Source organism: Hypanus sabinus, chromosome 11, assembly GCF_030144855.1.
Source record: "Hypanus sabinus isolate sHypSab1 chromosome 11, sHypSab1.hap1, whole genome shotgun sequence".
Taxonomy (NCBI): domain Eukaryota; kingdom Metazoa; phylum Chordata; class Chondrichthyes; order Myliobatiformes; family Dasyatidae; genus Hypanus; species Hypanus sabinus.
Window position 1 is genome coordinate 2644887 of NC_082716.1, and position 12475 is coordinate 2657361.

The following is a 12475-nucleotide window of genomic DNA, read 5'->3' on the forward strand; positions in this document are numbered from 1 at the left end:
TCGTTATCGTATACCTTCGTGTACATCCACAGGATTCCCCTTACTGTCCCATCAGTCAGGGACTTGTGCATCTGTGGAATTTGGTGCCACAGACAGAGGTGGAGGGCAGGTCATTGGGAAAATTTAAAGCGGAGAGTGATAGGTCAGAGCATCAGGTGAGTAGGGTTGAGGGATGATCAATCAGCCATGATGTGTCCAACAGCCCAATTCTGCTGCTAAGTCTTCTGGTCTTCAAGAAGTGGCGATTTGCTAGCACCGCTTCCAGTCTAATGTACTGCAAATTGGGTTCATTGTGTGGTTTTCTCTGTACTGCAGAAACCCCTTTCGTGATGCGTGATTCCTTTACTGCGGACTTGTACTCCATCCCCAGGGAGAAGTTAAGCTTCCTTTTGCTGTTGTCCCTCCCTCCCACTCTCACTCTGTCCCATCAGTCCGTGACCCTGAACTGTCACAATGAGGCCCAACGCAGGCTTAAAAATACCTCGCCCATCTATGAACAGTGTGACCTGGAGGCCCATGAAACAGAGCCTGGAAAAGGCAGCATCTGCCATTAAGGACCCCCATTGCCCTCTTCACATTTCTACCATCAAGTAGGTAGTACAGGAGCATAAAGATAAACACTCAACTTTTCAAGAACATCTTCTCGTCTGTAATCAGATCTCTGAACAATGAACCAACCCATGAACATAATTTGATTTTCCCTTTCTTTTTGCACTATTTTCATATATACAGTAAATACTTATAGTAAGTTATAGTTTTTATTATGTATTGCACAGTACTGCTGCTGCAAAAACACATTTCAGAACATAAGCCCGTGATAATAAACCTGATTTTTGTTTTGATTCTGACACACACAAAATGCTGGAGAACTCAGCAGAACAGGCCGCATCTATGGAGGGGAATAAAGAATCGACATTTCGGGCTGAGACTCTTCATCAGGTCTGGAAAGGACAGGTGCAGAAGACAGAATAAAATAGATGGGGTGGGTTAAGTGGAATAATTCATGTTTCAAGTCTGCACTGGTAACGCTGCCCAACTCTTCACGCCCTCCCCTATTATTTTTGCCCCCTGATTAACATGAGATTTTGCAGATGCTGGAAATCCAAAAAAACACACTCAAAATGGTGGAGGAGCTCAGCAGGTCAGGCTGCAGAGGAATAAATGGTTGATGTTTTGAACAGAGACTGAATTTTGCTTCTCAGATGTGCCCTGAGCTGTTGGTGTGTGTGTTAGTGTTATTCTGGCTTCTGTGCTGTGTGACTATGGCCCAAAGGCTCCAGACTGGAATCCTGTCTCTGGTGCCGGTAGGTGGATCCAATGACTCCACCCTCTCCACTCTGGGAAAGCCCTCTGATGTCAGAGATTGGAGGGATAGACCTTTAAGGTTGAAGCTGTGAGATCCATTCCTGGGTAAGATCGGCAGTCCTGAACGTTGTGTTAATTTTGGGAACAAGTTCAGGTCAGGAAAACTGTGACCAGACATCATTTCATTTATTGTGTATCATCTCCTCCGGCCGCTGTCCCCGCACTCTCACGGCTCTACTGGCAGACAATAGGATCACGAGGACTCTCCTCCCTCACTGCCCAGCCGGTGGGTGGCAGGTCCTCAGGGACTCTCCTCCAGGCTACCACTGCTGCAGGAGTTGTATCGCATGGTGCTGAGTGGGTCGGACACATAGCCTGCAGTAGGACACAGATACAGAGGTCAGTGCCGACCTCCAGGGCGTCACCACCCTACTGCGTGGAGGGGCACCTCGAACCCAAAAACTCTCGCCTCAGGTCGGGCTGAGGGATGGATGCACGGTGAGGTTAGGTGGTGGAGTGTTGCATGCAGTTCTGCTTGCCCCACTATAGGAAGGATGGCGGGGCGTTGGAGAGGCTGCAGAAGAGGTTTGCCCAGATGCTGCCTGGATTAGAGGGAGTGTGCTATAATGAGAGGCTGGGGACACCTGGGGTGTTTTCTCTGGAGTGATGGCGACTGAGGGGAGATCTGATAGCGGTTTATAGATTATAAGAGGCATAGATAGAGTAGACAGACAATATCTTTTTTTTGCAAATTTGAAATGTCTAATACCAGAGAGTATGTATTTAAGGTAAAAGAGGATCATTTCAAAGGAGAGGTGAGGGGCACAGTTTACACAGAGGAGCGGTGGGTGCCCGGAATGGACTGTCTGGAGTGGTGGTAGAGACAGATACTGTAGCGACTTCTAAGAGACATTTAGATAGACAAATGAGCGTGAGGAAAATGGAAGGATATGGACTGGCAGAAGAGATTAGTTCAGTTGGCCATTGATTGCTGATTTAATTGGTTCCGCACATCATTGTTCCTGTCCTATCTCTCCCTGCCGTGACGACCAGCAGGAAATTGGTTTACGGTGATGCAGACTCGAAGAGACCGTATATCTGAGGTACACAGAGTTTGCAAGACTGCAGCCCTTATTCACGTATCAGCGGGGGCTGCTTCTCGCCTTCTGGCTATATTTTAGCCCCACAAGAGGGCAAGAGGGCACCACTTCAGGATTGAAGGATGTCCATTTAGAACTGAAATGCAGAGAAATTACTTTAGTCAGAGGTTGGTAAATCTGTGGAATTTGTTGCTACGAGCGGCTGTGGAGGCCAAGTCATTGGGTGTACTTAAGTCAGAGACAGATAGGTTCTTGATTAGCCAGGGCATCAAAGGGTATGTGGAGAAGGCAGGGAAGTGGGGATGACCGGAAGAATTGGATCAGCCCATGATTGAATAGTGGAGCAGACTCGATGGGCCGAATGGCCTACTTCTGCTCCTATACGTTATAGTCTTATGGTAATGATAAAGAAACATTTACTAATCATTTATCAGCATACTGTATTTAGATGCTATCATTTTGGGCTTACAGTGGGTGGAGGGAATTTGTCCTTGCAAAGTTGTAATTTATTCAAGTTCTTTTACGGTTTTGAGTCTTAAAACAGGTCATTCTAGCAGTAGGTCAGAGTTACTGTAGAAGCTCTTCAAGCTTTATTTCATATTCAAAATATTAGTTTACATGTCTCTTCTTGTGGGTTCCTGCAAATAGAGGTGGTGCGGGGAATAAGAGGTCGATGCTTAGCTTAAAAAAAAAGTTACAATTTCAGCAGTAGATATACAGTGCCTATGAAAAGTATTCATCCCTCTTGTTGAAAGTTTTCATGTTTTATTGTTTTACAACATTGAATCACAGTGGATTTAATTTGGCTTTTTTGACACTGATCAACAGAAAAAGACTGTCATGTCAAAGTGAAAACAGATCTCTACAAAGTGATCTAAATTAATTACAAATATAAAACACAAGATAATTGCATAATCACTCACCACCTCCAAGTCAGTATTTAGTAGATGCATCTTTGGCCATAATTACAGCCTTGAGTCTGTGTGGATAGGTTTGCATATCTAGACACTGCAATTTTCCCCCTTTTTTCTTTACAAAACTACTCAAGTTCTGTCAGATTGCATGGGGATCATGAGTGAACTGCCTTTTTCAAATCCAACCACAAATTCTCAATTGGATTGAAGTCTGAATTCTGATTTGGCCACCCCAGGACATTAACTTTGTTGTTTTAAGTCATTCCTGTGTAGCTTTGGCTTTACTGTTGGGTTTATTGTCTTGCTGGAAAATGAAACTCCAAGTCGCAGTTCTCTTGCAGACTGCATCAGGTTTTCCTCCAGGATTTCCCTGCGTTTTGCTGAATTAATTTTACCCTCTACCTTCACAAGCCTTCCAGGGTCTGTGGCAGTGAAGCATCCTCACAGCGTGATGCAGCCATCACCTTACTTCATGGGACGGATGGTGTGTTTTTGATGATGAGCAGTGTTTGGCTTACGCCAAACTTAGCATTTAGTCTGATGGCCAAAAAGTTCAATTTTGGTTTCATCAGATCATCGAACCTTCTTCCAGCTGACTTCAGAGTCTTCCACATGCCTTCTGGCAAACTCTAGCTGAGATTTCATGTAGTTTTTTTCCCCCAAACAGTGGCTTTCTCTTTTGCCACTCTCCCATAAAGCTGCAACTGGTGAAGCACCCAGGCAACAGCTTTTGTATGCACAGTCTGTCCCATCTCAGCCACTGAAGCTTGTAACTCCTCCAGAGTTGTCATTGGTCTCCTGGCGGCCTCCCTCACTTGTTCCCTTCTTGCACGGTCACTCAGTTTTTGAGGACGACCTGCTCCAGGCAGATTTACAGCTGTGCCATATTCTTCCATTTCTTGATAATTGACTTAATTGTACTCCAAGGGATATTCAGTGACTTGGAAACTTTCTTGTATCCGTCTCCTGACTTGTGCTTTTCAATAACCTTTTTGCGGAGTTGTTTGGAACGTTCTTTTGTCTTCATGGTGTAGTTTTGGCCAGGATACTGACTCCCCAGCAGTTGGAGCTTCTGGATCCAGGTGTATTTTTACTCCAATCAACTGAAACACCTTGACTGCACACAGGTGATCTCCCCTTAAATAATTATGTAACCTCTGAAACCAATTGGCTGCACCAGTGATGATTTGATATGTCATATTAAAGTGAGTAAATATTTATGCAATTGCTTTGTTTTATATTTGTTATTAATTTAGACCACTTTTTAGAGATCTGTTTTCACTTTGACATGAAAGAGTCTTGTGTTGATCAGAGTTTAAAAAAAATCCAAATTAAATCCACTGTTGTAAAACAATAGAACATGAAAACTTCCAAGGGACTGAACACTTTTTATAGGCACTTTTTATCACTTTGCAAATGATAAGTTTGGCAGGGTTAAGAATTAAGGAATTATGGCAAGACTTGTGGGATAAAGGGCATTAGGGGAGACAACTTTACAGAATACATAAAACTGTTTGGTTGATGGGAGAAGGGGATAAAACAAGAAGGGAAAGAATTGCATTCATTCAACTTAGAATTGGGCATACTGTGCTTAATTATTCCTTGCATCATGTTGGAAAACACCATTCTGGGTCGTGTAGTTTTGTCATTATGGAACAGTTGAACACACTTATAGAATGTGAAGCATATAAGGTTGAAAGAAATCTAATGCAGGCTGCACTAACTACAGATTTTGGGGGTTGACAGTCTTCATTTATAAACTCTATTGAAGTGACTTTAATTCACAGTATTGTATTTCATTATTTACAACCTATAGGGCTCTTTGGGGTAATTTAGTTTTCATTTGAAAAAGAATCAGTAAGGGGTTTATTTTCCAGCTCTCTACACCACACTCCAGTCCAGTTGGTTGTGGTAATGCACCTTTAAGTTGGACTGCCAATTGCCATTAAAAGTCAAAAGCAGAAGAACTGGAGCACTCGGAGGAAACCCATAGTCACAGGGAGACTGTTCAAACTCCGTACTGATAGGTGAAGATATTTTTAGGATAAAAAATGTATGTATGGTGAGAAGGAAGAGGGTTAGTTCTTCCCCCAGAGAGGCTGGAATCTGGAACTTTCTGCCTGAGGAGGAGGTGGAGGGAGAAACCCTCACAACATTGAACAAGTATTTGAATCACCAAGGCAAAGAAGGGTATGGACCAAGACATGTAGAGTGGTGTTGCTTTAGATGGGTTCTGGAGGGTTAACATGGACATCGCAGGCCTAAGCCTCTGTTCCTGTGCTGTGGGTCTATGACGGGGAAGGGAGAGGTAGACAGATGTTGATGGACAGGCAGCAGGCAGGGACAAAAGGTCCAAGCCTATCAGAAGCCCGGGGAGAGGATGGGTTGATGTTCAATGGACATCAGTGGAAGGGTGGTGGGTAGGCAAACAAGTCTGAGCCTAGTGGGAGCCCATTTGGAGTGCAGAAGTGAATGGATCTCAGTGAAAGGGCGGTGGGGAGGGGGAGTGGTCTGAACCCAGCTGGAATCAGTGGGGGTACGTTGATGGGGGTGGGAGAGGAGGTATGAAGGGAGAGAGGCCCGAACACAGCAGGAATCAGTGGGGGTACGTTGATGGGAGTGGGAGAGGAGGTATGAAGGGAGAGAGGCTCGAACACAGCAGGAACCAGTGGGGGTGGGTTGATGGGGGGGGGGGGAGAAGCAGACAGATTTTGATGGAAGGACAGTTCACAGGGAGAGAACTGCGAGCTCTGGGGAAATGATACTGACCATTCACATCCATGGGTGGATACTGTAGACTTCTTCTCAGCTCCTCAACAACAGCATCCTGCGACGAGCGTCGGCCAGAGGCACTGAGAACAATAATATAACACAGTAAGGCCATTCTCCCCATCACATCCGCGATAGCCCTCTGAACAAAATCTCCACTTAGAATAACGGTACAGAAACAGACCCTTCAGCTCAGCTCAAACATGCTGACCATGTGGTCTACTTGAACTTATCTTGTTTATCTGAATCTTGGCCACAATCCCTTGAAAACTTTCCACGTACCTGTTGTGGTCTCCACCCTCTACCACTTCCACTTCCTCTGGCAGCTTATTCCATATACCCACCTCCCCGTGTGAAAAACCTGCCCATCATGTCCCCCTTAAACTTGTGCCCTCTAATTTTAGACACTCTGACCCTGGGTGGGGGGGCAGACTATGATCATCTATCATATCTAGCTCCTCATGATTTTATAAATTTTCATTAAGCACCCCCCCACCCCACCGTGTCACTCATGGGTACACAGTCCAGGCCTGTCCGGTCTCTCCTTGCAACAAAAACCCCCCGGTTCTAGCAACGTTCTCACAAGGTGGAGGGGGAGGCTGCTGCTTGCGCAGGGAGGGGGAAGAAGATTCTTTGGGGTTCTAATGTTTTTATGTCATTCATTCTTTTGGGGTTGCCTGTTTTTGTGGATGTCTGCAAGAGTAAGAATTTTGGGTTGAATACTGTACACATTCTCTGATAATAAATGGAACCTTTTGAATCATTTTTAGATAAACAGCATGGGACCAGCACATCTGGACCAACGAGCTGCACTGCCCGCAACTCTCCCATTGAAAACTAGCCTAATCACTGGACAACTTACACTGAGCAACAAATCTATCAACTGGAAACACTAGAAATTCTGCAGATGCTGTAAATCCAAAGCAACACACACAAAATGTTGGACGAACTCAGCAGGTCAGACACCATCAGAACCGGTCAGATGTGATAGTTGAAATGTGTGCATGGAGTTAGAGGTGCATGATGAATACTTTGGGAAGCGAGGGAGGAGATTGCTGAGCCTCTTGCAATGATCTTTGCATCATGAATAGGGACAGGAGAAGTACCAGAGGATTGGAAAGTTGCAAATGTTGTTCCCTTGTTCAAGAAAGGAAGTAGAGATATCCCAGGAAATTATAAACCAGTGAGTCTTACTTCACTAGTGGGCAAGCTGTTGGAGAAGACCTTGAGAGGCAGGATTTACGAGCATTTGGAGAGACATAATCAGATTAGGGATGGTCAGCAAGGCTTTGTAAAAGGCAGGTCGTGCCTTACGAGTCTGATTGAATTCTTTGAGGATGTAACAAAAACATTAATGAAGGCAGAGCAGTGGATGTAGTGTAGCTGGATTTCAGTAAGGGATTTGATAAGGGATAGGAGCATTGTAAGAAAGGTGGATGAGCTTAAAGCGTGGATTGATACCTGGAATTATGATGTTGTAGCTATTAGTGAAACATGGTTGCAGGAAGGGTGTGATTGGCAACTAAATATTCCTGGATTTAGTTGCTTCAGGTGTGATAGAGTAGGAGGGGCCAGAGGAGGAGGTGTTGCATTGCTTGTCCGAGAAAATCTTATGGCAGTGCTTTGGAAGGATAGATTAGAGAGCTCCTCTAGGGAGGCTATTTGGGTGGAATTGAGGAAAGGGAAAGGTGTAGTAACACTGATAGGAGTGTATTATAGGCCACCTAATGGGGAGCGTGAGTTGGAAGAGCAAATGTGTAAGGAGATAGCAGATATTTGTAGTAAACACAGGGTGGTGATTGTGGGAGATTTTAATTTTCCACACGTAGACTGGGAAGCTCATTCTGTAAAAGGGCTGGATGGTTTAGAGTTTGTGAAATGTGTGCAGGATAGTTTTTTGCAATAATACATAGAAGAGGTGATGAACTTCGAGCATGGATCAGAACATGAAACTATGATGTTCTGGTCATTACTTAAACATGGTTGAGAGAGGGGCAGGACTGGATTATTAATGTATCAGGTTTTCAATGTTTTAGAAAAGATAGAGGAGGAGGTAAAAGGAGGAGTGGAATTGCACCACTAATCAGGGACAATATCACAGCTGCACTCGGGATACATAATGAAGGGGTCAGACACAGAGTCCATTTGGGTAGAACTCAGAATATGAAGGGTGAAATCACAGTGATGATATTGTACTACAGACCCCTAACAGCCACTGAGACATTAAGAAACATTAAGAAACATATGTAATCAGATGAAGGAAATGCATAAAAATAATAGACTATAAGACACAGGAGCAGAATTAGGCCATTCAGCCCATTGAGTCTGCTCTGCCTTCCCAGATCCACCCTCAAACTTATACACCTATCTTCTTGCCATATCCTTCAATGCCTTGACTGATCAGGAAACAATCAACTTCCACCTTAAAAATACCTATAGACACACATTCACCACTCTCTAGCTAAAAAAAATCTTTCTTACCTCTGTTCTGAAAGGTCACCCCTCAATTTTGGAGGCTGTGTCCTCTAGTTCTGGATACCCCCACCATAGGAAACATCCACATCTACCCTATCGAGTATTTTCAATAATCAGCAGCTTGCAATGAGATTCCCCCACATTCTTCTAAATTCCAGTGAGTACTGGCCCAAAGCTGCCAAAGGCTATTCATTCATTAACTCCTTCATTCCCAGAATCATCCTCATGAAGCTCCTCTGGACTCTCTCCAATGTTAACACATCCTTCTGGGAGTTTTGCACGAGGATTTCCAAGTCCCTGATATTTGAACCTTTTCCCCATGAAGATAATAGTCTGCATTATTGTTCCTTTTACCAAAATGCATTATCACATTTCCCAACAATGTATTCCCTCTGCCAATTTTTTGCCCATTCTTCGAATTTGTCTAAGTCCTGTTGCAATCACATTGCTTCCTCAGCACACCTACCCCTCCACCTATCTTTATATCTTCAAAAACTTTGCCACAACGCCATCAATTCCATTATCCAAATCATTGACAAACAATGTGAAAAGTAGCGGTCCCAATACTGACCCCTACGGAACACCAATAGTCACCAGCAGCCAACCAGTAAAGGCCCCCTTTTATTCCCACTCTCTGCCTCCTAACTGTCAGCCATTCTGCTATCCATGCCATTAACTTTCATGTAATACCACAGGATTTAATTCTGTTAAGCGGACTTACGTGTGGCAGCTTATCAAACACCAGGCGTAATGATGATGCTAAACAGCGACTCCTTTACTTGCATCTTCCGAAACAGCTTTAATATTTTTATTTTTCCCTTTCAGTTCGATTCTACACACTGGCTTCGGATCTTTGCAGGAAATGGGACCTGTTCTTGGGGTTTTACAACTGGCTGTTGTTTGGCACGCCAAGGGCGGGTCTAAGAGTCTGACTCGGATTTGGAAGCCTGGGAGCTCGGGGCTCTGGAGACAGGCAGATCGAGGGTCAATGTCACGGCAGGAGACCCGTGTGTCATTGGGGGAGTTGGAATATCTACAGGCTGGTAGCCCGGAGACCCAGGATCTTTGAGATCTTCAGGCACAGAGCTCGAAAAAAGCGACATAACAGACTTCTAACATCGTAAACCAGTGAGTTATTTGTTATGTCTTGCACTCGCTGGGAAAATGGAGACACCTCCTTCTCCCTTATTAAGGAGAGAGAATGCCTGCGGTATGTCGAAAGCCGGGTGAAACGCGAAGTCCCTGGGCTAACTGCAAGTCTGTGTCTTTGCTGTTGCTTTGCTCACACTTGAGTGCTCGGTGACGGGTGCCGATGCTTTTTTTTGCCAGTGGGGGTTGGGAGGATTGTTGCTTGCTGCCACCTATGTGTGGGAGGAAGGGGAGCTGGGGGGGGGGGGGTCTCTGGGATTCTAACATTTAACTGTCACTCATTCTTTGGGACACTTCTCTGTTTTTGTGGATGTTTGTGAAGAAAAAGCATTTCAGGATGTATATTGTATACATTTCTCTGACATTAAATTGGACCTCTGAACCTTTTGAAAGTTGAAGTAACTGACACCCACTGCCTCTGCTTTGTCCACCCTGTTGGTTACTCCCTCGAAGAGTTCTAACAGACTTGTCAGGCAAGATTTCCCTTTACAGAAACCATGCTGACTCTGAATGATTTTATCATTTATCTCCGTTCGCTGAAACCTCATCCTTAATAACAGACTCCAACACATTCCCAACCACTGAGGTTAGGCTAACTGGGTTTTAATTTCCTTTCCTTTGCCTTCCTCCCTTCATAAAGAGTGGAGCGACATTTGCAATCTTTCAAGTGATTCTTGAAATGTTGTGACCTCTTCATCTGTGATCTCTACAGCAACCTCTCTCAGGACCCTGGGATGTAGTCCATCTGGTCCAGGTAACTTATCCACCTTAAGATCTTTGAATTTGCCTGGCACTCTTTCCTTTGTAATAGCACACTCCCACTCCCAGACAGTCACAGACCTCTGGCACATTACTAGTGTCTTCTACAGTTTTGACAAATGCAAAGTATCCATTAAGTTCATCTGCTAATAGGGTTGTTGTCAAGGGAGAAGGCATAAGATATATACATCCCAAAGAGGAAGAAGTATTCGAAAGAAAAGATGACACAACCATAGTTTCCATGTATTTTTCAGATACATAAAGTGTAAAAGAGATCGAGAGTCGATATTGGATCACTGGAAAATGACGCTGGAGAGGTAGTAATGGGGTCAATGAAATGGCAGACGAAATTAATAAGTATTTTGCATCAGACTTCACTGTGGATGACATTGGCGTATGATGGAAGTTCCAGGTGTCAGGGGTCATGAAGTGTGTGAAGTTACCAGTAATAGGGAGAAGGTTTTTGAGAAAATGAAAGGTCTGAAGGTAAATAAGTCACCTGGACCAGATGGTGTACACCAAAGAGTTCTGAAGGAGGTGGCTGAAGAGACCGTGGAGGTATTAGTAATGATCTTTTAAGAATCACTAGATTCTGGAATGGTTCCAGAAAACTGGAAAATTACAAATGTGATTCCACTCTTCAAGAGGGAGAGAGGCTGAAGAAAGGAAACTATAGGCCACAGAGGTTGGGAAGATGTTGGAATTGATTACTAAGGATGAGATCTCAGAGTATTTGGAAGCACATGACAAAACAGGCCGTAGTCAGCATGGTTTCCTCAAGGGAAATTCTTGCCTGAAAAATCTGTTGAAATTCTTTGAAAAAATAACAAACAGGATAGACAGAGAAGAATCTCTTGATGTTGCGTACTTGTATTTTGAGAAGGCCTTTGACAATGTGCCACGCATGAGGCCTGGTAACAAGTTCCAAGTCCATGGTATTACATGAAAGAATCTATCATGGATAAAGCAATGGCTGATTGGCAGGAGGGAAAGAGTGGGAATAAAAGGAGTCTTTTCTGGTTGGCTGCCTGTGACTAGTGGTGTTTCACAGGTCTGTGTTAGGACCGATACTTTTCATATATGTGTCAATGATTTGGATGATGGCTTTGTTGCAAAGTTTGCAGGTGATATGAAAATAGCAAGAAGGGCCATTTTCAAATTGTCCAATTGCATCTCAGATCCGAGCTCTGAGAGGCGGGACTGCGCAGGTGCGTGAAGGAGGCCTGGGAAGGCGGGAAGATATAAAAAGGAGAAGACTGAGTGAGGTAGTTCTCTTTTGGAAGAGGACAGCGAGGCTTTGAGAGGAAGTGCGGCGGCGGCCATTTTCAAGTTGTCCAATTGCGTCTCAGATGGGAGTTCTGAGAGGTGGGACTGCGCAGGCGCGTGAGGAGGCCTGAGAAGGAGGGAAGATATAAAAATAACGCAGCCTTAAGAAGCGGGCAGCTTCATTTGTGGGCAGCGGAGTGCGCCGGGAGCAGAGTGATGGGCTTGGGCTCAGGGGGCTTAGGCGGAAGAGGGCACAGTAGGCTTATCTTTTAGTTCTTGTTATTTTCAGTTATTTGGGAAGTATGAGTGTGAGGGCAGCTTGTTGTTCTCGGTGTCGGATGTGGGAGGTCCTGGAGTCTCCGAGCCTCCCGGACGTCCACATCTGCGCCAGGTGCACCGAACTGCAGCTCCTGAAGGACCGAGTTAGGGAACTGGAGCTGCAGCTCGATGACCTTTGCCTGGTCAGGGAGAGTGAGGAGGTGATAGAGAGGAGTTACAGGCAGGTGGTCACTCCGGGTCCACGGGAGGCAGATAGGTGGGTTACAGTCAGGAAGGGGAAGAGGCAGGTACTAGAGAGTACCCCAGTGGCTGTACCCCTTGACAATAAGTACTCATGTTTGAGTACTGTTGGGGGGGGACAGCCTACCTGGGGGAAGTGACAGTGGCCGGGCCTCCGGCACAGAGGACGGCCCTGTAGCTCAGAAGGGTAGGGATAGAAGAAAGAGGACCATAGTAATA

At 44.9% G+C, this 12475-nt stretch overlaps 1 protein-coding gene across 3 annotated transcripts in view; it reads right to left on the reverse strand.

The window, feature by feature from the left end:
- Window positions 1–785: 785 nt before the first annotated feature.
- tnni3k (TNNI3 interacting kinase) overlaps window positions 786–12475 on the reverse strand; it is a 170237-nt gene continuing 158547 nt past the window's right edge. For 2 of the 3 annotated variants that reach the window (XM_059983675.1, XM_059983676.1), the window contains 2 exons: window positions 6089–6171; window positions 786–1680 (listed from right to left, as the gene is read on the reverse strand). In XM_059983675.1, coding sequence (XP_059839658.1) covers window positions 1607–1680; window positions 6089–6171 — 157 coding nt within the window. In that variant the 3' untranslated portion in view covers window positions 786–1606. The remainder of the gene's footprint in view (window positions 1681–6088; window positions 6172–12475) is intronic. The other variant, XM_059983677.1, reaches the window with a different exon arrangement.